General features: G+C 40.6%; 1 protein-coding gene and 1 long non-coding RNA gene across 3 annotated transcripts in view; both read left to right on the forward strand.

Moving 5' to 3' along the window:
• The window catches only part of LOC143722932 (synapse differentiation-inducing gene protein 1-like), a 98,799-nt gene extending 80,830 nt beyond the window's left edge, over positions 1 to 17,969 (forward strand). Inside the window, exons 1-2 of one of the 2 annotated variants that reach the window (XM_077214701.1) lie at positions 4,496 to 4,887; positions 17,705 to 17,969. In XM_077214701.1, the coding sequence (XP_077070816.1) occupies positions 4,570 to 4,887; positions 17,705 to 17,860 (474 nt within the window). In that variant the 5' untranslated portion in view covers positions 4,496 to 4,569 and the 3' untranslated portion in view covers positions 17,861 to 17,969. Of the gene's footprint in view, positions 1 to 4,495; positions 4,888 to 17,704 lie in introns of those variants that run through there. The other variant, XR_013197013.1, reaches the window with a different exon arrangement.
• A 4,098-nt stretch (positions 17,970 to 22,067) lies between these two features.
• LOC143722933 (uncharacterized) lies at positions 22,068 to 25,122 on the forward strand. Its single transcript, XR_013197014.1, has 2 exons — positions 22,068 to 22,573; positions 24,600 to 25,122. It is a non-coding gene; the product is annotated as an uncharacterized LOC143722933 (long non-coding RNA).
• The last annotated feature ends 2,672 nt before the right edge of the window (positions 25,123 to 27,794 follow it).

Consider the following 27,794-nt stretch of genomic DNA (forward strand, 5'->3'; position numbering starts at 1 on the left):
AGAATAAAACGGAGGTTGTCTTGTTTGGTCGTCCAGAGTTGGTTCAGGTTCTTACCAGTGCCCTTGGCCAACTAGCACCTCACTTAAGATCCCATGCCAGGAATCTTGGAGTGATTGTTGATAGTGCTTTTAAACTGGATAAGCAGGTCAGTGCTGTGGTTAAGGCTAGCTTTTTTCAGCTTAGACTGATAGCTAAAGTCAAACCGTATCTGAGACAGGCTGACCTAGAAAAAGTCATTCATGCTTTTATTACCTCACGCCTGGATTACTGTAACTCCTTGTATACAGGCATTGGGAAGTCTGAGCTTTATCGTCTGCAGCTTGTACAGAATGCAGCAGCTCGTCTTTTAAGTGGCAGGAAGAAGCGGGAGCACATTACTCCAGTGCTCTCATCCCTTCACTGGCTTCCAGTAAAATATCGGATTGATTTTAAGGTTATTCTATTTGTTTTTAAATGTATCAATGGGTTAGCCCCAGAGTACCTTACAGACCTTGTCACGTTGCATAGGCCCTCCAGAGACCTTCGTTCAGCCAGTCTGATGGTCCTGGAGGTTCCTAGATCGAAACGGAGATCCAGTGGTGATCGAGCTTTTTCAGTGGCAGGTCCCACTCTCTGGAACTCACTGCCTGTAGCTGTGCGGACTGCTAGTAGCTTGTCCACTTTTAAATCATTGCTGAAGACTCATTTGTTTGAAGTAGCTTTTGGCACAGGGGAGCTGCCTTGATGAATGTTATATTCTATGTGTACTTTTATTTTTAGCATTTGTTATTTTATTGTGTTTTTATTGTATCAGTCTGTGAATAATATCTTTGTGTTTTTATTGTGAAGTACTTTGGTAGGCCTTGGCCTTGGAAATGTGCTATATAAATAAATGTGACATTGACATTGACATTGACATTGAGTGAAAAAAAACTACCAACATTAGCTAGAAACAGTATTAAAGTAGTAGTAAAGAGTAGATAAGAGAGCCGTGGAACTGCTCAGTTAGCTTCAGAGTCAGTAACGTTACTGGTATGCATTTACCTAACACACTGTAGCCCATGTCAAAACGTTTTTATGTAATTATATTATTAGTATAATAATATACTAATAATATATATTACCCACCACGGCAATGGATCTATTATTAGGGGTGGTCCACCCCTAATAATAGATCAAATGCCACTGAGTAGCTGACGGATGTATTCCGTCAAAATGGCTGACACGCGGCTAGGGGTCACGTGACTGGGAGATCCCTATAGATTAGGGGTGTCCAAACTCGGTCCTGGAGGGCCACTGTCCTGCAGAGTTTAGTTCCAACTTGCCTCAACACACCTGCTTGTAAGTTTTTAGCATGCCTAATGACCTTCAACAGCTAATCAAGACCTTGATTAGCTGTTTCAGGTGTGTTTAATTGGGGTTGGAGCTAAACTCTGCAGGACAGTGGCCCTCCAGGACCGAGTTTGGACACCCCTGCTATAGATAGACGCCCTATCGACCGTTACTGCCTATTGGCGCGGACGAGCCGTGGGGCCGCCATCTTAAACCGGTCACCCGCTCCGCTCAGTGTAATCTGTTTGGCAGGTGCAATGAGCTGCCAGCGCATTTAATTAATCATATCTCACTGAATACCGAACTGATTTTCACTCTGGTTTTTTTGCTGCAAATGTCATACACGTAGCTACGATACAGGACACATTGAATATTTTGTTCACAAAATACAACTAATAGTACGGTAATGTTAAATGTTAAATCTTACTTGTGTAAAGTAATCCCCGAGTGATGGTCCGCCGATTTGAGCAGGAATACGCTGCACAGTGCTCTGGCATCTACTGCTGCTATGCAACGCAAATAGGAGTATGACCGGTTTAAGCTGGCAGCCGCAGTCAGTTCACTAGTGTAATAGTGTAGCGCTTCTGTTGTTGTACGTCACACGCATCACCCACATGACCAGCGTCGGCCAATAGTGAGCCTACGTGTGATGTAGATCTACGCCATTACACTAGTTTAACTGACTAGAGGCCAACAGAGAAGGAAACGAATAGTTGAAATAAAGTTGTTATTTTTGTTTGTTTTTGCACACAAAAAGTATTCTCGTCACTTGATAAACTTAAGATTGAGCCACTGTAGTCACTTGGACTATTTTAACGATGTCTGTAATAACTTTTCGGGGCCTGCAAGTTCAATCCCTCAAGAAGCCTATGGAGGAGTATGGAGGAGTGATCCAGCTCTCAGATTTCGTCAAAAATATCTTAATTTGTGTTCCGAAGATGAACGAAGGTCTTACGGGATTGGAACAACATGAGGGTGAGTAAATACTGACAGAATTTTCATTTTTGGGTGAACTATCCCTTTAAGCTAATATGGAAAAGTTACATTTATCCTAATCCTACCATGCCACTGTAAAAGTTGCTGCAGCATGCGAGTTATGCTTAACTAAAATAAAAGTATAACTCGATTTCAGCCGGATTCTGAGTCTAAAAAAATGTCATTCGTTTTTATCCAAGGGGAAATACATAGTGAAATGAAATCTTAAGTCCATGTCCAACTCTAAATTGTAAGGAATTTATATCTTTGATTTCATAATAACACTTTACAATAAGGTTCATTTGTTTATTATTCATGTATTAACTAACATGAAATAACCATGAGCAACACATTTGTTACTGTATTTGTTAATATAGTTAATAATAATACACCTGTTAATTGTTTGTTCATGTTATGTCACAGTCAGTGCATTAACTAATGTTAACAAAAACAACTTTTGATTTTAATAATGTTTTAGTAAATGCCGAAATTAATATTAACTAAGATTAATAAATGCTGTAGAAGTGCAGTTCATTATTAGTTCATGTTAACAAATGTAACTAATGAAACCTTATTGTAAAGGGATACTGATTTCATGATAGCTAACACTATATGCATATAAAAGTATTCATATAGGCTAGTAATAGCGCTCTTGAAAACATTAACTTTAACTTTCAGGGAAAATGTTTTTAAACAAAGACTGAGGGGCCGTTTACATGCACCGTTTTCAACTAAAACATTTTGGCCGTTCATTTACATGACAATGGCATTTTGTGGCCCTGAAAATGCTAGCTTTTGAAAACGAGTTTCAAGGTGCAAGATTTCGAAAACTGTGACGTTATGCGCAGGCGTATTACGTGTTCAGTCTAGCGTTTTTAGTCGTTTTTGCAAATCCTTGTGAAAGGGGATTTTTTTATGTTGTTGTCTGTTTGCGAAAACTCCTGTTCTTAGTACATCGTTGTCATATAAACGTACCCTGAAAGAGTTGTCGGAAGCATAGTGATGGTGACGTCAAAGTCATGCAACCGTGGGGTTGCTCATATGCTTCAAAATTCATAAAAGTTGTGTTCTAAAAAATATTTAGTAATATTATAATAATATCCCTATTTTCGTTTGATGTGTTATGCATTCTAATTTGTATCAACATCTTTTCATAGAATGCCAAGGAAATAAAGGATAAAAAACAAGGAACTCTTATTTTTTTTTTTTTTTTCACTTTTTGGTCCTTCCGCCCCTGCCCCAGAGGAGGTCTGTGCACGCCACTGCAGAAGAGAATAAATTGTTGAATAAAGTTGTTATTTTTGCTTGTTTTTTGTGCACAAAAACTATTCTTGTCACTTTATAACATTTCATTTGAACCACTGTAGTCACATGGACTATTTTAAATAGGTCTTTATTACCTTTCTGGGCCTTGAAAGTTGCAATGACGTAGTAGTCTATGGTTGGTTCAGAAAGCTCTGAACTGTTCCAAAGATGAACGAAGTCTTACGGGTTTGGAACGACATGAGGGTGAGTAATTAATGACAGAATTAAACATTTTGGGTGAACTAAACACTCAAAATCATCATCAAAATCATCCAGTGAAAACAATTATGAAATCAAACATTGCCTCACCCTGGAAAAGGTGATTTGAATCCTGTTTGTGGCTAAATTAATGGCTTAATTTGTGTGATATCAACTTTAAATTTAGAACACAACTTGGTTAGACAGATGGCTTTGTTTTTTATTTCTAGCAATTTTAGTGTAGTTTAGTGTTTAAATTATTTTGTAAAATACACATTTTGAATAAAAGAAAAAATGTTTAGTTCTGTAAATTTGCTTTTCTATTCATAAGGTTTTCAACGCTTTTTATTTAAAGTGTATTATTCATTTAAAAGGTGTTTCTCAATTTATTAAGTGCTTTTTCTTCTAAAACAGTGGAAGGTTGAGTTTATAACCTTGTTTTGAATCTAGACTGACTGCTGACAGATTCACTGTCACTAGGTCCAAAAAAATATGCTCAGTTGTTATGAAATAATCCAGCTGAACCTCCTTATATTTTATGTCTCTCATCAGGGTCAATGTGAGACCAAAAAATGGATCCTGCAGTCACACAGTATGATGGGAACAGTGCCAAAGTTCTTGACACTCCCTTACAGCCAATAACCTACAACTCGCCTCCCATTTGCTGCGGCCATTCATTGCCGAGGTATATGAGTCTGAACCGGAGTACAGCAATAAGTCTCTGCAGAGCACAAGGCAAAGCAAATTACATATAAAATCAAAAGTCAATAATCAGAAAAATGGATCCCAGCAATCAGCCCCAAGGTGCCTGGAATTCATCTGAGAAATCAGGAATGCTGCAGCCTACACCACCACCACCAGCATACCAGGACATTCCTGCTGGATACCCTCCATCCTTTCCAAGCCAGCCAGTGCCCCAGGGCCCCTATGCCCAAGGGCCATATCCAGGGCAATCCATGGTCTCCGTGCAGCCTGCAGTTCTTGTGACCGCCGCTCCACTGGCCAATCCAGAGCCAGATTACCTGTGTTATTCCATCTTTACCATGCTGTGCTGCTGCTTACCTCTGGGCTTTGCTGCACTGGTTTTCTCCTGCTCCGTAAGTATTAGTCCATGTTATTTCCTTAAATTATAAACTATTTATTCAATTATTTAAGTCTTTATATAAGCATAATTAAAGATTACATCACATTAAAAAAAACACAAAAATTATGTTTTTGTGATAGAGAAGTCAAAATATTTAGGCATGTCTTTACCATGTTTACATTTAAGTAGGGGTGTAACAGTACACAAAAATTACAGTTCAGTACGTACCTTGCTAAAGTACTTCCAGGTAGGTCTTGACCGCATTATAGTTCCATATCACTTCGCCAAATAATTTGTTATTTCAAATGTCTTTACAGCATTAAAGAGGAAGGGATAATCGCGTTCTCTTTTTTCAGACTTTTTTCTATACTAATAATTCTGTCTTATCCACAATTCTCTTACTCTGCAAAAGCAAAAGAACGGGGTTAGATAAGGTAACATTGCCAACACACATAGTACTGGAAAGTCCAATTAATTCGTCCAATTAATTTACATTAAACATGCCTATAGTCATATGTTAATATGTGAAAAACTACGTACAAGCCAATCATTTTTAACACAGATGTACTTCGCTAACAACTGCGATTTTGGTTGACCGCAATAGCTAAGCTTAAATATTTAATTCAAGAAACTACTAAAGATACTTTTTTGTCAACAATTAATCCATTAAAACTAACGCTTACTATTCTATTCTATTTGGATAACTTGGTTATCAATGTGCATAATAAAAGTACATTAACAAATGTTATCCAAAAACCTAATTGCATTCAAGAGAGCTATAATATAAATCAAGTGGAAACTTGTTAAATTCACTTTATGAAGTTACCAAGTTTTTGAAGGGCAGAAACACATGAAGTCTTTATCCATTTAATTGTTTGCAACTAAATGGCTTAATAATTAAATAGGCTATTGTATCACTTACCTTAGTTTAAACTCCTTCCTTAAAGTTTTAGTTCACCCAAAAATGAAAATTATTTCCATCAGGTGTAAATGACTTTCTTCTTTCAGCCAAACACATTCTGAGTTATTAAAAACTATCCCGGCCCTTCCTAGCTTTATAATGAGAGTAAATGGTACCTTAGATTTTGAAGCCCAAAAAAGCATCCATCCATTATAAAAGTAATCCATCCGGCCCCAGGAGGTTACGAAGACTTGATTTCGTTTTTGGGGTGTACTAGAATATGTTTTCGTGCTTGATTGTTCAAAAACATAGGCTACATTATTATAGCTCCTCTCTCCTCAGTCTGGCTCAAACACGCCGATTTCGATGAACCCCTTCCTTTCGAAATACAAAATATGCTGTGATTTCATGCACGGACTTTGTAAGCACAGACGTTTCAGAGTGGGATGTTTTTTTAATTACCTTATACATTATAGATACGATGTTCTCCACCATTTAATCATAATATTTGTTGGAGAACTAAGGTAATACAAACAGCAAAGCAATTTTCCTAGGGAGCGATGAACCGTCTTACAAAAGCGAGAGCTTACAAAAGCAGCAGAAAACTACTCGGTTACTCACGTAACCTCAGTTTCCTGAGTTAGGGAACAAGTATTGCATAGCTATACGCAGTGGGGGAAACTCCTTTTCCTCGATTTACTAAAGCCTTTTTTGTAAAGCGCATTTGCAGCTGCACAACTAGAATATGAGTGTCTGGCTCGCTCATAGGCTGCGCTGCGGCAACTGCACATCCAATGACGCGGGCGTGTGACCAATGAGATCACTCTGCGTCATACACGTCAGAGCCCGCCAAGGGGGCGTGACCTCAGTCTATAATAGTCCCCGAATTCGCCATTATAGCAGGTTTAACGACTGAAGCGACAACTTGCCATGTTACTATAGTGCGGCTGGCTAGGCAATACTCGTTCCCTAACTCAGGGAACTGAGGTTACGTGAGTAACCAAGTAGTTCCCTTTCAAACGGTCACTTCGTATTGCGTAGCTATACGCAGTTGGGACGCCATGCAAAACGCCGCACTGAGTAACGGGCTGCCACTGCAACTCAGGACCCCTGAACATACAGAACAAGCCATAACCGCATAATTATGTATAAATAGACCAGACACCGTCAGGTCTAAAATAGTGCACATCAGTTAGAAATAACCCAACATATTACACCAATGAACCCAGACACTCTCGGGGTTATTTGTATATGAACATATAACCAGTCAAGTGGGTTTATATATGAAATTATAACCGGCCAAAGCGGGTTTTATATATGTATGGAATATAACTGGCAAAGCGGGTTTTATATATGTCATATAACCGGCCAAAAGCGGGTTTTATATATATATGTCAATATAACCGGCAACAGCGGGTTTATGCATGAAATACAACCGGCCAGCAGCGGGTTTTATATATATGTGAATGTGATTGTGCACAGTAATATATGACAAGAACGGCCACCGACGGGTCTTAATCATACGAAAGCACCTTCGCCTGCAAGGAAGGCACTTCCATATTATAGAAACTCATAAATGTGGAAGGCGAGGACCAGCCAGCCGCATCACAAATATCACTAATGGGAATGCCAGATGACCAAGCCCATGACGAGGCCATACCTCTGGTCGAATGGGCCTTGATGCCTATAGGGCAAACTTGACCTGCTGCGGTATAAGCCATAGAAATAGCATCCACTATCCATCTAGACAGTCTTTGCTTAGTGACTGGATCCCCCTTGGATCTACCACCAAAGCAGACAAAAAGCTGTTCTGATTGTCTAAAAGACGCAGAAAGCTCCAGATAGATTATTAGCGCTCTGACAGGGCAGAGAAGATTAAAGGAGAACTCCGGGCAATTTTTAAGTTAATCTTGATCGTTATACCTTTGTGAGTAATGTCTATAGAAAAAAAAACGAACCGGATTGGTGCTTGCAACACGGAGCTGTTCCCGCAAATGCCCAGAGATCCCACTCAGCTAAAACGGCAGTTATGGGGGCATATACATAAAGTGTGTCTTTGTGCCTCATAACAGACACCAAATGCAATTAAAATGTCTGTCCAACATGAACAGGGCCCTTACATGTGAACAAGATGCGTTTAGCAACTTAGCCATTGTTTAAATATGACAAATATATGACAAATAAATATGGCAGTACAATAGACTGTTAAACATGGCGGCCCGTGTGTACGCAGCGGCTCGGAGCTCTCTGCTTTTTTTACTTCTTTCTATGTTTTTGTATGTGTCTTCGTCGCTTATTCAAGGACTTGCGAAAAAATACAATACGGTAGGGCTGAAATGTTGGAGCTGGGAAAAAAATCAGGACTTTATGCACCCCCCAAGCTGGATTCTATACCACCGGAGCTGCAGCGGCTTATTGGGGCTTTCACCACCCCCCCCCTCTGTGGCGATCGTCACAGAGACCTGGCTGGATAATAACATACCCGACGCTGCGGTAGAGCTAGCGGGGCGCTCTCTGTTCCGAGCCGACAGGACCACAGCTTCAGGGAAGAACAAAAGCGGAGGTTTGGTGCTTTACATTAATAACTTGTGGTGTACTGCTACTAATCTTATCGGGACATTCTGCTCCCCTGATCTGGAATATCTGGCAGTGAAGTGCAGACCGTTCAAACTGGTCAGAGAACTCGGCTCTGTTATAATCATAGCAGCTTATTTACCACCGAGAGCAAATGCTAAATAAGCACTGGAGGAACTGTATTGTCTGATTAGCACGCAGATGAACACAAATCCAGAGGCAGCTGTGATTGTAGCTGGGGACTTTAACCATGTAGAGCTGAAATCAGTGCTTTCTAAGTTCATAGATTCGTTGATTTTCCAACCAGAGAAAATAACATACTGGATCAGGTTTATTGTAACATTCCGGGAGCATATAAAGCTTATGCAGCTCCACGCCGGGGCATGTCAGATCACATTACAGTGAAGCTGATCCCGGCTTATAAACCTCTGATCTGCAGGACTAAACCTACAACTAGAACCGTGCAGATCTGGACTGAGGAGGCCTCCTCAGCACTACAAGACTGTTTCGAGCTCTTGGGATGTGTTCAAACAGGGTGTTAATCATGAGGAATATACTTCTGCTGTTCTGCCCTATGTTCATTTCTACACTGACGTTGTCCTGCCCACAAAGACCATCATGGTTTTTCCCAATCAGAAGCCATGGTTGGATGGTACAGTGCGGCATCTGCTCAAAGCCCGGGATGCAGCTTACGGGTCAGGAGACAGGCCGGCTTACAGTAGGGCCCGGAAAGAACTGAAAAAGGGTATCCAACTGGCAAAACTGAAGTACAAACAGCGCATTGAGAAGCACTTCAATAACAACAACCCACGTAATATGTGGAGAGGTATAAGGACCTTTACGGACTATAAGCACAGTGACCGGCAGGTCAGTCATGAACCCACTCTGCCAGATACCCTGAAAAGCTTCTTTGCACGCTTTGATTCAGTGAGCAGCAGAGAGACTGTGCACCTCCCCCAACTAGAGGAGCAGCACCAGCCCCTCGTCCTACAGAGGCACCAAGTGTGTTATACCCTAAAGAACATCAAAATCAACAAGGCTGCAGGACCAGATAGGGTGTCGGACTGGGCTCTGAAATCATGTGCTGACCAGCTTGCAGGAGTTTTCCTGGACATTTTTAACCTGTCCCTGCAGCTTGCTATGGTCCCCGTCTGCCTCAAAACCTCTAACACTGTGCCTGTGCCAAAAAATCAGTCGGCACATTCCTCAATGATTACCGTCCAGTCGCCCTAACCCGGTAATCATGAAGTGTTTTGAGAGGATCATTCTTAATCACATCAGAGATGTTATCCCTGATGGTCTCGATAGCCTTCAGTTCGCCTACAGGAGGAACCGCTCTACGGAGGATGCTGTCTTGCTAGCACTCCATATAGCCATGACACACCTGCAGCACCCCAACACTTATGTTAGGATGTTATTTGTGGACTTCAGCTCAGCTTTTAACAAAGTTCTCCCAGACAAGCTGGTGCTGAAGCTCCACAACCTGGGACTATCAGTTTCACTGTGTTCCTCGATCAGGGATTTTCTCACGAATCGTCCACAGTTGGTGAGGATAGGGAACTTTACATCTTCCACTCTGATCATGAACACCGCAGGGCTGTGTGCTCAGCCCGGCCCTCTTCAGCCTTTTTACTCATGACTTTCTTGCTATTCATTCCACAAATACGCTTGTGAAGTTTGCGGACGACACCACCGTGGTGGGTCTCATATCTGACAATGATGAGACTCAATACAGAGAGGAGATCCAGCACCTGATATATTGGTGTTCAACAAATAATCTTATTTTGAACACCAACAAGACCAAGGAGGTCATAGTGGACTTCAGAAGGTCCAGGAAGACAGAGCATGCTCCTCTTTGTATACGGGGGGACGCAGTGGAGCGTGTGGATAGTATTAAGTTCCTGGGAGTCCATATTTCATCTGACCTGTCCTGGTCGGTTAATACATCACACCTAGTCCCACACAAGTGCCCTGTTCATGTTGGACAGACATTTTAATTGCATTTTGTGTCTGTTATGAGGCACAAAGACACTCTTTATGTATATGCCCCCATAACTGCCGTTTTAGCTGAGTAGGAGTTCCATTTGCGGGAACAGCTCCGTCTTGCAAGCACCAATCCGGTTCGTTTTTTTTCCATAGACATTACTCACAAAGGTATAACGATCAAGATTAACTTAAAAATTGCCCGGAGTTCTCCTTTAACCTCTCCATCCTCTGCAGAAGGAGGGAGGGCTGATAATGTCACCACCTGTGCTCTGAACGGTGTTGAGAGCACTTTAGGAACGTAACCATGTCTGGGCTTGTGGATGACTCTGGAGTCATCTGGACCCAACTCCAAACATGCAGGGCTCACAGAGAGCGCCTGCCGATCTCCCACTCGCTTGATAGATGCCAACGCCATAAGGAGAGCGGTCTTCAGCGAGAGGGGTTTTAGATCAACCGATTGGAGCGGTTCGAAAGGCGGACCTTTCAGAGCCCCCAGGACTGTGGAGAGGTCCCAAGGCGGCACAGACGGAGGTCTGGAGGTGTTCATTCTCCTAGCACCTTTCAGGAATCTTATGACCAGGTTGTTTCTTCCCAGTGACTGGCCAGCCGTCAGAATATGCATATATACATACGCGTCCAGCAGCTCCAGTAAGAATGAGAGAACCACAGATATCTCCCATGACTCTGGGTCAGTCTGATTTTTTGTGGGGAAGTCAGTGTTACAACGGGGGAGGGGCCGCCTGATGAAGGGGAGACCAATGCCCTCACTCTTTCCCCTGCGTGCTAGGGCGACTTTGGCGGTGCTGTGTGGGGCGCGGCGCTTGGTCTCGGGCCTTGCGTTGGGGTAGCGGGAAGTGCTTGGCTGCTCTTGGCTGGCACTGGGCATCTGCCGCAGGGCGGGGCTGAGAGGCATGTTTCGCGGGCTTTGTTGGTCGAGGCGTCGACGGGGCTGGCTTGTGAACACTCGACGCCGAGCTCAAACGCTTAGGCAGGAAGTGATGCATGTCCTGGGACGCTTTCTGTGCCTCGGTGTATCTCTCTGAGAACCCCTTCACCGCCGGGCCGAAGAGGCCAGAGCTGGATACTGGGGCGTCGAGGAACCTCGTTCTCTCCGCGTCCTCAATGCCAGTGAGGGTAAGCCAGAGGTGGCACTCAAGCACGACCAAACTCGCCATATTCCTCCCGATAGCCTGCGCTGTGGCCTTGGTAGCTCTCAAGTAGAGATCGACCGATGTATCGGTTTACCGATATTTTTCCCGATATTTAAGCATTTTCCCATAATCGGGTATCGGTTTTGTAATATCGGATTCGCCGATATACGGCGCCATCTTGTGGCCGTTTCGAGAATTACGCCATTGCAGCCCGCGTCTGAGGAGATCAGTCAACAGCAACTCTGTGCACAGGTAAAGTATATGTTCTACTTGCTTTCCTTTAATTATTCAACTTTATTTAACATAACAGACATGCAGAAATGAGATTTGAGACATAAATGCCTGATATAGGCCTAGTTTATTTATGCAGCTTGGTTCTAAAAAATTGAGACGAACTCGTCTCATGGAGTCACGTAAATTAGCTTAATCGTTGTGTCCTGCCCCAATAAAGACGTAACTTTACATGAATTAAATAAAATAAAATTCAACAAGTATATGTTGAAAATAAAAGCGCTGAATTTAATTCTCTATCTGTTGTATTTGCTCACCATTAGTCTCGGAAAAAAAGTTCGTTCATATTGCTGAGCACTCACTGGGTTGATGATCAGGAATGCTCAACCCGTCCACTGAATGAAACTTTTGACAAGATTATCTTGTTTAAACACCCTAGATTATATTATCATTTACTACATAGCAATTATTTCGCTAATATACATCTAAATATACCGCTTTGTGGAAATTAATTATTTATTATCTGCACGCGCGATCGCGGTTTAGTAACATACATTAGCCTAAGTTATAGTTCTGTGTAAATACATAGATAAACAACACTTTGTCAGAAAGCATTTCATGATCTAGACCGACAAAAATATAATTAATAATTAATAACATACTAGTTGGAAAATGCAATGATGTATATGCTGTTTTGTTTGTTACTTTCCTGACAATGTTATATTCCAGCTAATATTATTCAGTGAATTAAAAATTACCCAGGGAATTGTTCCTCACTCTTTAAACCTATTAAACGGCACATAAACTTTCTAAAACGGTTTAAAATGAATTACATTTCTGCAAAGGTGATATGACTCCCCTGTCAATTATTTTCTCCATATGAAAACATTAGACTTAACATTTATTTAGCCTATTGTTAACATTGTTGCTGCTGATGCTTATAAATTATATGTATAATTTAGATATAAATTATATAATGTAGTAATATAAATGTTTTTATTGTAATTTGAAGATTTAATTTAACATGAAAGACTGCTAACTTTCCACACTTTTTGTGTTGTTGTTTAAGATGACTGAAAGGAGGAAAAATCAAAGTGAAGTATGGACTTACTTCACTCAGTCAATAATAGCAGGGGTGGCAGTTTGCAAAGAATGCCAAATGAACGTACGCATGGGGTCTAAATCTACTACAACAAAAAATACCTCCAACATGTGGAATCACTTAAAGATACATCACTCAACTATATTTGAAGAGGCAAAGAAAAAAAAAGATGCTAAGAAAAAAAGAGATGCTGAAGAGGCAAAGACATCAAGCCACATTCAAGCTTCTATTCCTATGATGTTTGAAAAGCAGACAAAGTGGAAGACGCCCGATGTCCGCTCAAAAACACTGGACAGGATGATTACAGAAATGATAGCTACAGACAATCAGCCTTTCACCATGGTTCAAAATAAAGGCTTCCAGAGACTCATGGCAACTGCAGAACCCAGATATACTCTGAAGAGTGAGAAGTTCTACCGCACAGAGATGTTCCCCAGTATTCACAACAGTATCGTTGAGAAGGTTAAAGCACTGCTAAAGCCTGATAACGCAGGTTATAACTTGGCTTTTACCACAGACTGCTGGTCCGGCACAACTGAATCCCTAATGAGCTTAACATGCCATTTCATTGATGATCAGTGGATTCGCAGACAAGTCATTCTAAACACAAAAGCAATGATTGGATCACACACTGGAGAGTACATTAGCGAGATGTTTTTGGGCATGCTGGAAGAATGGGACATTGACAAAGATAGAGTGGTTCTTGTTCTCAGGGACAGTGGTGCCAACATTGTTAAAGGTATGAGAATTGCTGAACTGCCTGACATGAGCTGCAGTGCCCACATATTACAGCTTGTTGTCAATGACGGCCTCAACTCACAAAGAGCTGTCCAAAATATTCTGTCAGTGCTGAAAAGCTGTGCTACACATTTTAATCATTCAGTACTAGCTAAACAGCGTTTAGCAGTGATCCAGCAGGATCTTGGGCTACCTGCACATGCCATCATTCAGGCTGTCCCGACCCGATGGAATTCCACCCTGCACATGCTGGTCAGGATGCAAGAGCAGAGAAGGGCTCTGAACATGTATGCCAGTGAGCATAGTGGGTTCACTAGCCTGAGTGCTGATCAGTGGAGTATTGTCACCAATCTTATTGAGACACTTTCTCCAGTGGAGGAGGTCACTCTTGAGATGAGCCACTATGAGAGTTCAGCGTCATGCATCATCCCATCTGTCAAAGTTCTGAAGATGTTGCTTAGCAGTCAAGGTCCCTCCTCTCGTGGGATTAAAACAATGAGACAGGAGATGCTGGAGAGTCTCACCCGACGGTTTGCAAAAGTGGAGGAGGTGAAATGTGCAGTCCTTGCCTGTCTTCTGGATCCAAGGTACAAGGCACATGCCTTTTCATCTGACACCACACTGTTGCATGCAAAAGATTGGCTTAAGGCGGAGACAAAAACCTTAGAGCAAGACAACACACAAGGTGAAGAAACACAGTCAGATGATTCCAGCACAGTTTCAAAAAGGCCCCGGACAGAAGAAACCCAGAAGAAACTTATTGATGAGATGTATGACACTCTGCTTGGTGCTACTAGTTCTGAAGTTGGTGGGTCTAGCCTTGAAGGAGAGCTTCAGCAGTACGTTTCAGAACCAGTGATTGATAGGAGGATGGGCAAGCCACTTGAATGGTGGAAACAAAATGAGAGAAGGTTCCCCATTCTTGCTCGTCTGTCAAGAAAGTTCCTTTGCCCCCCACCGTCTTCGGTGCCCAGTGAGCGAGTCTTCAGTGAAGTGGGAGCCATTTATGAAAACAAACGAAGCAGGCTTACAGGGCAGAATGCTGAAAGACTCTGTTTTCTACATTACAACCTAGTTCTGCTTAACTGGGAGTATTAAGTTACATTTTGCAAAAAAACCCTCAGGTAATTTAGATTTTTTCTGCCCAATATGTTTGAATAATTTTTGTGCTTTATTTTTTACCTCAAAGCTTTTATTTTTAAACAAAGACACTTAGTAACAGTGCACTTTATTTTTTGGAATCAGACCCTTCTATTTATTTGTGTATAAATATAAAGTTTATTTCTTTTGTATGCAAGAGGAGGGAGTGATTGTTATAAATAAAATGGTTTGTTCAGTTCATTTGTGTTGTAATAATTGTGTCAAAAAAAGAAGTATAACAGTAAATAAATATCGGTTCTGCATATCGGTTATCGGGCACATAAATAGGCAAATAATCGGTATCGGTATCGGTTAAAAAAATCAATATCGGTCGATCACTACTCTCAAGGCCAGGTCCGTGGCGCTTCGAAGGTCCCGAAAGGCCTCAGGGTCCGGGCCAGCCTTGTCCATAGACCGGAGAAGTTTGGCCTGGTAAACCCGCAGCACGGCCATCGTGTGCAGGGCCGATGCAGCCTGACCGGAGGCGGAATATGCGCGTCCAGCGAGGGCTGAAGTGCTACGGCATGGCTTGTTGGGATGAACAGCTCTAGTTCGTCAGCTAGCAGCTGTGTTCCGGGGGTGCTGATTTCCTTCGAACAGGACCGGAGATGAACGAGCTGGAGAGAGTGAGGCACGCGGGGAAGTGGCCGGCGTGCGTTCACTAACATCCATGCTCTCCGGTTGCCGTTGGCTGCGGCGCTTCTTCTTCCTCAGCTGAAGTAGTGCCGGAGAGGGAAGCGCGGGAGAGGCGGCGGCGCCGTCACGGGAGAGGGCTAGCCGAGTTCGCAGCACGGAGATAGGCATGCTCTCGCAGGCCGCACATCCGCCGGCAGACAGCGCATTCTCTGCGTTGTGAAGTCCCAAGCATGGAATGCAGCTAGCGAGTTCGTGAAATACAATAAATAATGAAAAGGATATTGCCGGATAGCCACAGGAGAGATGGCGTCAGGAGAAACACGGTTGAAATGTGTCGTCTGCTGAACTGTAGCTCGCTCAGGCTGAAGGCTTGTTCGACGGCGAAGGCTCAATAAATGTTCAGAGACGTGAAGTTTGTCGCTGAAGGAGTAAAATCTGTTATAATGGCGAATTCGGGGACTATTATAGACTGAGGTCACGCCCCCTTGGCAGGCTCTGACGTGTATGACGCAGAGTGATCTCATTGGTCGCATGTCAGAGGCGCCCGCGCCATTGGATGTGCAGTTGCCGCAGCGCAGCCTATGTGCGAGCCAGACGCTCATGTTCTAGCTGTGCTGCTGCAAATGCGCTTTACATAAAGGCTTCAGTAAATCGAGGAAAAGGAGTTTCCCCCACTGCGTATAGCTACGCAATACGAAGTGACCGTTCGCTGTTCTCCATAAAATGTGCAACGCATAGATAAATGTTGTAGTTTTAATAACCACTCTTAAGTTTGTCAGCCTTAGGAAGGTCAAACAAATGGGTTTTGGAAATGTTTGGTCTCTATGAAAGCGACAACCTGTCTTCTCGAATCAGCTCAGCCAGGCCTCTTCCCTTTTTTGCGTATTCTGTGGGCACGGATTATTTAAATGAGTAATGGTGCATTCAAGTCCTCCTGGGAAGTTCGTACGTACGAGGTGGGAAGTTATGTTTACTACGTGAGGTGCGTTCAAGTCAGTTTCATCGGAGCAAGATGGCGGTGTACCTTCTTTTAATGAATTACACGAAAATACAGCAAGGTTTGTTAAAGGTGCATTGTTTAATATTTCTGAGGATCTATTGACAGAAATGCAATATAAAATCCATAACTATGTTTTTAGTGGTGTATAAGGACCTTGCATAATGAACCGTTATGTTTTTATTACCTTGAATGAGACATTTATATCTCCATAACCGCGGGCACCCCCTTCTATGGAGAAAATGTTATAGGTCGACATATTGTGTCGTCATGTTTCTACCGTAGCCGACAGCGAACAAACAGCGCAACAGAGCGCGTTTCATCACTACCTTGAAAAAGAAGTTTTCAGTGGAGTATAAAGACCTTACTTTATGAACCGTTATATTTGTATTACCTTAGAATGAGCAGTTTCTATCTACATACACAGCTGCGCACAGCCCCTTACATTAAAATACGCCGACATGTTTCTACAGTAGCCCTAAACGGACAAACGCGTTTTGTTACTATGTTGCTCTTCGTGCAAGGAAGCAAGCTTAGTTCAGCGAATAAAACACTGACACAATGATGAACAACTAACAATAATATTCGCAATAACATATGGTTTTACTGAATAATTAAGTAAACATAATTTCTTCTTTCTTCTAATAATTATAACTTTATAAACTGCAATTACGTGCTTGCGATAATGGCCATCCGTGCCATCCGAGAGAGTCATTTCAAACAAATAGATTAAGCTCCTCTGACATTTCTCTTTAAAAATTCTCGTTTTATACTTCTAATTCGTGACCGGTGTTTTGTTTTGCTCTATCCTCGGCACTTCCACGTTCATCAATACGTCATGCATCGGGTCAGAGGTAGCAGTGTTTATAGTTAATAAAGTTATAAACATGGGTCTTACAAAAACACACTTCACTTTAGAAGGACTTTACTAACCTCCTGGAGCCGTATGGATTACTTTTATGATGGATGGATGCACTTTTTTGGGCTTCAAAAATAGGGTGATGCTCGAGGGTGAGTAAATTATTCTATAATTTAAAATTTTGTGTGAACTATGCCTTTAAGTGAAATCTCCTAAATCGTGCCTGTCCCAATCACTTGTTTAGGCTACATGACAATTTAGGATGAAGATCCATAAGTAAACCAATTTTTTGAGCACTCAGATGAGTTTAATGAAAGGTTTTTGGCAACCTTTAGGATTTGCATCAACATTAACATCAAATTACATTATTAATAATAAAAAATGAAATGTTTAAAATGTATACATTTGATGACATCATGTTGGTGTGACTTGGTTAATAAATAAACATAATTTTGTTTGCTTATTATAGTGTTTCACTATAGGAAACTTGTTATGTTTTACTATTGTTTTTACAGACACGAGATGCCAACTACTCAGGACAACAAGCATTAGCAAAAAAGAATTCCAAAATGGCACGCACCCTGAATCATGTCGGCGTTGCTATTGGGCTTGTTCTCACTGTATCGGTGATTGTCTACCAGGTTGTGGTTATTAAGAATAACAACTATTAGAGCTCTCATTTTATTTGCTCAATGAATCATTGTACTTAAAACATATGCCGATTATGGTTTAATACAATGTAAGCTTTGATTGGCCAATTAAATTTTATCATGAAAAACAGTACTTTTTAAACGTCTGTTATGTTTTTCTTTACTACTGTGCATATTTTTTAAGAAACTGTTATTTAGAGGTAAGAGTGTGATTAGCGGCACAAAATATATTTTTAATTCTAAAATGTTACTAAAATTTTAATTTTTCTTACACATTCTGTCCATTACATTTCATATTATTTTTAAATCCTCTATAAAATGGTTATGTTTGGGTTTGGAGTAGGGGTAGGGTTAAGGGATCTAAAATTGATTTATTTTGATTTATTTTACTTTTTTTGTTGTTGCTGTAAATACCTAATGTTTACGTTAAAATGTTGTCAATACGTCAATATGTACATTTCAAATCTATCCAAACGTACAAAAATGTAAGTTTTGTACCTGTAAATGTTACGCATTAATACCTACGTATTAATGAGACCAGGTTGATCTATCTATCAGGGGCCTTTCATCTGAGGAGACAAGGCAGTTCTACCAGAAAGACTCGGGAGATTAATTGAAAAGCTGTATACATTTATTGACAGCTCAGCAAGCATAAATTTATAAGTTCTTTGGCGTAGGCCCCGTCCTTAGCGAGCAAAGCGAGGTTAGCCGAATCTGCATGTCCCGCCTGAGATGAAGGCGGGGGCGCAGCCGACCCCCTGGAGGTAAGGAAGGGACCATCCTGGTGGTGGTGATGGGGAGGATGGAGGGGAAGGTACCATCTTGGTGGTGGTTGGGGAGGATGGAGGTGAATGGCAGCGTCAGCATCTGCAAACTCAGACAAGTGTAAGTACCAATCTTTTATACTGTGACTGTTAACACCTGATTGGATAGGAATGAGGTAATGCATGACGCGCTGATTGAGTCTTCCTGACAGAACTTAAGCTAAAGCTTTCATTGCCTCCTCAGAAGAATTGGATGAGAAAAGAATCCACAGTACAATAATAAAACAATGGAAAAATATGACATTAAAAAGTGTGTAAATCACTCATTTTCTAAAGTGACACTGTTTGCCACCAGTGGTTAAAGTTATAGCGGATTGCAGAGTCTCTCTTGCCTCCCTGAGCCCATTGAGTTTGAAAGTGTGGGATCGGGGGGGGGGGGGTAGTTGAGAATGAATGGGGAAAAGTCACAGGAGAGGATGCTGTTCATCAGATTGTACTACCCTCATATACTGCATGTGTTTAATGTGTCTTCAAGATAAAATATCTTTTTGGAAACTCGGTCAGGAAAATTGGTTCCAAAGCGGCACCAACTCTTTGCTGGACTAAAACCGTTCATCATGCTTACGTCGGGGGCTGGGGGCGGGGTTTAGAACTCAAATGTGCTCTAAACATCTTCTTCTGACCCCAATATAGGAATCGCTGTCACGAGTGTGTGGGGGAAATCATTTTGCAAGATGCTGCTTGACTAAAAAGAAAGTTTGAGTATTAGCTAAGGACACCAGTGACAGCGATGAGGACAAGCAGTTCTTTGTGGAGGCTGTGGTGGATGAAGTGAGCACCAAGGACGAGTGGATAGCTCATCTAGATGTCAATGGAGTGACTGTACCCTTTAAACTGGACACCGGCACACAGGTGAACCTTCTGCCAACAAAAGATTTCTACAGATTGAGGAAAAAGCCGAAAGTTCAAGACAAAAAGATAAATATACGAACTTACAATGATGAGCTGATTCCCACAAAAGGGGTATGTAGGATCACACTTAAAGCAAAGACAGGACAGACTGTGAATGTAATGTGTGTACTGGTAGAGGGTAACAGACAGCCTATACTTGGGCTGGAGGCCTGTGAAAATTTGGGGCTCATAAAGAGAGTTCATAAAGCAGTTACACAGGGTGACACAGTTGAGAAACAGAATGAGATGGTAACTACTGTTAACGAGATAGTTAAACAGTACCAAGATGTGTTTGATGGAGTGGGCTGTTTACCAGGCAAACACAAAATACAGCTGAAGGAAAATCCTCAAACAGTCATACATGCAGCCAGGAAGGTGCCAGTAGCTCTCAAAGAAAGGCTGAGATCTGAATTGCAATCCTTGGTTAAAAAGAATATAATAAGAAAAATAGAGGAACCAACAGAGTGGGTAAATTCTTTGGTAATAGTGGGGGGAAAAATTGTGATCTCAGACTTTGGATAGATCCAAGAGATTTAAATAAGTGGATCAAAAGAGAGCATTACAAGTTGACAACAAAGACTGACAAAACAAGTACAATGTCAGGTGCACATTATTTCTCCAAACTCGATGCATCATCAGGATTTTACAAAATTGTCCTGGATGATGAAAGTGCTAAACTGTGTACTTTCAACACACCCTTTGGGCGACACTGTTTCCTTCGCTTACCTTTTGGTATCTATTCAACGCCAGAGGTATTTCATAGAACAGTGCAACAGCTGTTTGATGGCATGGAAGGTGTGGGAGTTTTCCTGGACGACATAATAATATGGGGAAAAACGCAAAGTGAACATGACAAAAGACTCAGTGAAGTGTTAAAACAAGCACTGAAGTCAGGACTGAAATTAAACAGACAAAAGTGTGAGTTTGGAGTGGCTGAGATCACTTACCTCGGAGATAAGCTATCCGCAGCAGGAATACAGCCAGACCCAGAAAAAACGCGAGCTGTTGTTGACATGCCAGCACCTAAAGACAAAACAGAGTTACAGAGAGCATTGGGGTTAGTCAATTACATGAGTAAATTTATACCCAAACATTCTGCCAACACAACAGCAATAAGTAGTCTGCTTGAGAAAAAGAGTGAAGGGCAATGGGAGTACCATCATGCACGAGAATGGGAAGTGCTTAAGAACAGCCTCAAAGAGCCAGTGCTGAAATACTATGACCCAGAAAAAACGGTCAAAGTGTCGACCGATGCATCGAAAGATGGACTTGGAGCAGTATTACTCCAAAAACATGGAACAGAGCGGTTTCCTATTGCTTATGCATCACCCACAATGACAGCAGCAGAGAGAAATTACGCACAGATTGAAAAAGAAACATTAGGCGTAGTTTTCGGCTGCGAGAAGTTTCATGTGTATGGCAGGGAAGTGATGGTGGAGACTGACCACAAACCTCTGATCGCAATATCAACGAAGGCCCTGGGTGATGCGCCACCAAGCATCCAACGTCTTCTGTTGCATTTGTAGAAGTACCATTTGACATTTGAGTTTACTCCAGGTAAACTTTTGATAGTGGCCGATGCTCTTAGCAGAGCCAGCCTGCAACACACCGGTAAAAGTAACACGGAAAATGATGTACAAATTCATGTGGATTGTGTTGTGGGCCAGATACCTGTGTCGAAAAAGAAGTGGGTGGAGTTTGCAGACGCAACAGCAAGCGACGGCGTATTGCAAGAAATGATTTGTAAAATAAACTCACCAGAAGGCGAGACGCTACCAAGCCCGTGTCAGCATTTCAGGGATGAGCTTTCCATCATTGATGGAGTCCTTCTGAAAGGAAAAATGCAAACGCCGTGCCCGACCTAACCTTCTTGCTCAAGGTTTATTAACAACAATACTAACAACAATACTGGTGGACAATTGCTTGCAATTAGTATAATAGTTATTTATTAATATTAATATTCCAAATTAAAAGTTAAACCAAAAACTAATAGCAAAGTTACAATATAAAGCAAGGTCTAAATCAAAGGTACAATCAGCTGGGTTTCTGGCGTCGAGAGATACCGCTAAATCAGTATCTGCCTGTTCATTCTTCTCATCAGTCTTTTATACTCAAACAGTTCACTGCCGAAGTCAGACTCTCTTCTGCTGTCATCAACTGGAGAGCTGCCAAGTCTTCCATGACCCTTTTAAGGTGTTTCCGACGTAGCCTGCCCTCTCTCTTCTTGGCCATTTTTCTTCGTCTGTAAAATATACCTTATCTACAGCATTACATTTTTCTTAAAAGCAATTTTTATCTAATGCTCTCTACTCTAAATTACTTAATATATTATTTTTTCAATACATTTTTTATGTAGCATTGCTACTTGGGTTACATAAAGGTATTACTAAGCAAAACAGACATTAAACAAGACAGAGTAATTGCAAATAATCATCTTCATATATATATATAGGGAGATGTACTGATGAGTGCCACTAGGGGGCACTAATGCGATGAGTAAGGCAAGTGCAACTGTTCAGACGAAGAATAAAAGAACGCACATTGCGTGTGGAAACCATAGATATCATGATGTCTATGGTGGAAACTATGCATCTGTGTGTGGTCTGTGCAACAATGTTATGAAACACTAGGTTGCGTCTAGATTTCTAGGCTAACTCCTACCCTTACACAACCCATCTACCAGTTGGATTACATGGATTACAAAAAGTCATCTCAGAATCCAGAAGTAGGGCAGACTTTGCTTCCACTTCAGCAGCAGCCTCCGGAATACTCCATTGGATTCCCTCCCTCTGAGAGTTATTCCAGCAATTCGGGTCAACTTGCGCAGCATTATGTTGCATCTGGCCAGTACATACAAGGGTCATATCCGGTGCAGACTGTGGTCACTGTGCAGCCTCCAGCTAATGTGTCCTTCACTCCACTGACTAATCCAGAGTCAGATTACCTGTGTTATTCCATCTTTACCATGCTGTGCTGCTGCTTACCTCTGGGAGTGGCTGCTCTTGTTTACTCCATCACAGTAAGTATTGGTTCATACAGTTATCTCACCTTGCTTAGCACATTTACAAATGATAGGCCTACTCTTCTAAATAAATAAATACTAATTTAAAATAAATATTATTTACATTACATTTATTCATTTAGCTGACGCTTTTTATCCAAAGCGAATACAATTGCTATATATATGTCAGAGGTCCCACGATTCTGGAGCAACTAGGGGTTAAGTGTCTTGCTCAGGGACACATTGGTGTCTCACAGTAGATTCGAACCCAGGTCTCTCACACCAAAGGCATGTGTCTTATCCACTGCGCCATCACCAATATAAGGACATAGCTATATTGTAAATTGCAAAAAAAATTGATATCGCGAATGGTGTGGCCGTGGCTATGTTTAACTACTGCATGCTCCAATAGGTGTCATACGAGTCACACCAAACTTTCTCAACATGATTCCAATATATTGAAGATGCTAAATGGCGAATGGGTATTGGATATCTTAAACACTGTTGCCATGGCAAGGGATTAAATGAATGACAAAAAGGGAAACTGGGAGTTTCTCATATCTTCTCAAATTATATAGGCTACAATTGATTCTTATATAAAATTATACAAATAAAAAGTAAAAAAACACATATTTTTTAATAATTAATGTATTATGTCCAAGTTAAAAATATGCAAATTTCATGCTATCTAGTTGAAATAAATAAATAAAATTAAATGTAATATACACAGTATAACCACTTGATGGCAGCGCATGCCTATTTTTAAACAGGGTTGAGAAAAGCCTGGTTCCTGAGAAAAGTGTTAACTGGTAATCAGTATCCAACTTATCCTTTGATCTCACTCTGCCTTTGTGTGTGTGTCAGTCTACTTTATACTGTTGATTGTTTAGAGTCATTTCTGTGTGCTTTTGCCTGCATTAATGGATGAGAAATTGTCTTTTTCTATCAATTTGATCGACAAAATAAAGGCATAGATCCAGTTCATTTGAAGTGCACTGACAACATAGTTGTATATATTTATTTTAATAATTAGGTTAATATAAATATAAAAAGACAAAGACTTAAGATAAATACTTCTGGACTTACAAAATTTTGAGCTGCAAATGATAACTCATTTGAAATTGTTGACCATATGTTGCAATGTTTTCAGACATAATGACTTGCTTTTATTAGGTATTGCATTTGGATATGTATTAGACATCATCAAAATCTACTTTTGTTTAAAATGTTGTTGAATCTAGCTCAACTATGGGAAACAGTATCCAACTGATCCATTGATCTCATTCTGTCTCTCTCGGTGTACGTGCGTGCGTGAGAGTACACTCTTGATATTTTAGAGTTTAACCCTTTCGTTGCTGTGTGGTTTTGCTTGATCATTACAAGACCTATGTCATTGGTCACTTTCAAGTGAGTGTGAAGTTATCATTTGCAGCTCAAAATTATGACATGAAATTCATCTAAATTTAAATGATCTCATGAATGTTGCTGTTGTGGTTCATGGTCATATAGTTGCACCAGCTCACTGCAGTAAAGGTGAGATATTCAAAATATTTTCACATAGTTCTTTTAGATTTACCCTCTTTAAATGCACATTGCCCATCATGCACAGTTTTCCTAAAGCCACCGGGGTGGCGGAGGCACTGGGGTTTGGGCCTGTCATCGCTGCTTGCAGCTATATTTATTATCTTGGTTTTAGTTATTTTATTATCTTGGCTATTTAATCTATTTGTAGAAAATATTAAAAACAGATTTGAAGATAGCAAAATATAGTGGAAATACTATAATGCACACCAATCACTGATGTTTAAAAACTCTGTCATATGTTTTGTGATAATACTTTTTTTACACCCAGTTTAAATAAAATATTCAATAATATATTTGGTTTCTCATTTTATTCTTAGTTGTTTACTGTTAGAGTTGCTTTTGTGTTTTCTTATTGTGTTGATATTCTGACCTCTGAAGACCTTTGATTTGATTTTATACATGTCATTTAAGAAAGGTTCTATACCAATATTTCTAATATTATTATCATTTAATTTCACAGACTCGGGATGCTAACATGTTTGGACACCAACCGATAGCAAGCAGAAACTCCAGAATGGCTCGCATCCTTAACCATGTCAGTGTTGGTATTGGCCTCTTCTTCTGGTTGATCTGTGTCATCAATATCATTGTTCTTGTCATCACAATTTCATAACTCCATAACTATAGACCATAAGTGTAAGAAATATTATGGTAGGACAAAAGAAAGTTATAAAAACATGAACACATTATACACAGGCATCTGGTGGTCTGCTTTTAAATTGGTATGAGAGCTGTAAGACTCCAAATCTGCTAGGAGCTTAATCTATAGGGCCAGTGAGGAATGATTCATATATTTCATGCAACTCAACTGCCTTATTATTATTTACATAATTATAAAAACATGTTTTTTTTCAAAGTTTATTATTGTATTTTTAAAACAATGAAAGCTTTGACTGTAAATGTATCATCAATTTAAAAAAAAGTTTTTCATCTTATCTTTGTCATAAAACTTGGGTAATCAATAATAAATGTATTTAACATTATGAGTCTGATGTCGTAATTTATCAAACTTTAAAAAGTATCTGAAAGTACAAGGATAATCAGTACGTTTTCCACACTTACATTTTCTACTGTCTTTAGTTCAGTTTTATATTCTTCTTCCACTTCTTGTTCTTATTACAATTATAAACTTTTTTAATCCAAGAGTAGTCTTTACAATAAAAGTGCAAGCATAAAATACTTTAATAATAACCAAATATTTGTTCATAAAAAGCAGAATGTACAAGTTAAGGTACCAACATTTCAAACAATAGTTTTGACCAACAGAGTCGACTCCGATTTGTCGACTCCCACCTTAGGAGTCGATTGTTGGGGTGGGGGGTTGCACAGGTCGGGGAAATACCCTAAATTAATGAACGGCTCACAGACTGTGTCCCAATTCAAAGGCTGCATCCTTCGAAGGTCAGACTGAGCATTGTTAAATGGGACGGTCTAGCTAGCCTACGGAGGACTATTCTTTTCGCCTAGCAACTGTAACAGCTGCCGTTGATGAGTGACAGTAACATTTGTACTAGACTTTTTTGAAAGTTATATTAAACTGTCTAAAACTAAAACATGGTTCACAAACTGTATAAATATGTGTACCATGGTCCATTTCTGTATATAATAAAGAGTATATAAACTATACATAGTCACATCTTAGTAAGATATGTCAACATTTGAACCACTTTAAAGTTTTTTTATTATTATTTTTACATTTGTATCATTAGATATTTGAGTAAGTTAAAACTCAATACTTGTATTCAAAAGTGTAATACAGCAATTTCTCTAAAAAAAAAAACTGGACAAATTAGTCCAGTTAAGATTACATTAACTTGAACTGATAAGTATCACCTCGTTTCCTAGACTATTTGTTGCTAATACCTATAACTGCTTGGACAGGAGAGTTCAAGATAATATCTAGCATAAATACAACCCCATTTCTAGAAAAGTTGGGACATTATGTAAAATACAATAACATCAAAAATCTGTGATTTGTTAATTCTCTCTAGACTTTAAGAAGATTTCCAATGTTTTCACTGACCACATTAATTGTATTTTGTATATATAAACAAACTTTGTGCCAAATTTCATCAGAGAATTGTCAAACAATTCTAATATCTCAATGCAAGATTGCAAAGTATTTAGTTCTTTCAGCATTTGCCGTACATAATATTGTGAAAATATTCAGGGAATCCAGAGAAATCTCAGTACATGTAGGGCAAGGCAGGAAACCTCTGCTGCATGACCTTTGAGCCCTCAGATGGCACTGCATGAGAAACCGTCATGCTACTGTGTTAAATACAGCCACATGGGCTCAGGAGTACTTTAGAAAACCGTTTTCACTGAACACAGTCTGACGCTGCATCAAGAAATGCAACTTGAATCTCTGTTATGCAAAGAGAAAGCTATACATCTGTTCAATGCAGAGATGCTGCTGAGTTCTCTGGGCCCGAGCTCATCTTAGGTGGTCTAAAAGACAGTAGAAATCTGTGCTGTGGTCATATGAGTCCACATTTCAGCATGTTTTTGGCAAAAAACTGATATCCGAGTGGTCAGTCCCAAAGACGAACTGAGACCATCCAGGGACCATCCAGACTTTCATCAGCAACCGGTACAAAAACAAATATCTGTCATAGGGTGCATCATTGCAAAGGGCATGGGTGACTTGTGTATGAAGGTACCATTGATGTAGAGGCATGAATTGGGATTGTACAGAGACTGCCATCAAGATGACATCTTTTCTGGGAACCAAAACAATGTCAGGCCTCATTCTGAACATGCATGGTAAAATGTTTGCAGACGCAACAGCGTATTGCAAGAAGTGGTGTAAAATCACTGTAAAATTGTAAAATCAACTCACCAGAAGGCGAGATGCTACCAAGCCCGTATCAGCATTTCAGGGATGAGCTTTCTAGCATTGATGGAGTACTTCTGAAAGGAAGTAGGATAGTAATCCCTAGTACGATGAGACAACAAATGACAGAGCTTGTACACAAAGGTCATATGGGCATCGAAGAATGCAAACGCCGTGCCCGAGACGTAATTTATTGGCCCTATAACAGATATGTAGAAACATGTGTACAACGCTGTGAGATTTGTCAGCAACACAGATACAAACAGCAAATAGAGCCGCTGTTACCTCACTTTAAACCATGCGAGCCTTGGAGGAAAGTAGGAGTTGATTTGTTCCAACTGAATGGGAAAGATTATATAGTTGTCATGGATTACTACTCCAACTATCCAGAGTTTGCATTGTTGACAGACACCTCCGCAAAGCATGTGATCTTGCATTTGAAAACAATTTTTGCGACACATGTAATCCCGGTCACTTTAGTCAGTGACAACGGACCTCAATTCAGTGGGCTGACATTCAAAGAGTTTGCAAAGCAGTATGGATTCAAGCACATAACAACAAGTCCATATTACCCACAGTCAAATGGGTTAGCCCGAAAAGGCGGTGCAGATTGTGAAACGTTTGCTGAAGAAAGCAGCTGAAGCTGGGGAGGATCCTCACCTTGCTATCCTGAACTACAGGTCAACACCTTTAGAAGATGGGAAATCTCCAGGAGGAACTACTGATGGGTATGAAGCTGAGGACAAAGCTACCCTCAGCTGAACATTTGCTACAAAGCAAAGACCAATCTGTGCCAAGGAAATGCAGCTCTGAGGTCAC

Source organism: Siphateles boraxobius, unplaced genomic scaffold (assembly GCF_051911475.1).
Source record: "Siphateles boraxobius isolate OS27281-9 unplaced genomic scaffold, OSU_SipBor_1 68, whole genome shotgun sequence".
Lineage (NCBI taxonomy): Eukaryota > Metazoa > Chordata > Actinopteri > Cypriniformes > Leuciscidae > Siphateles > Siphateles boraxobius.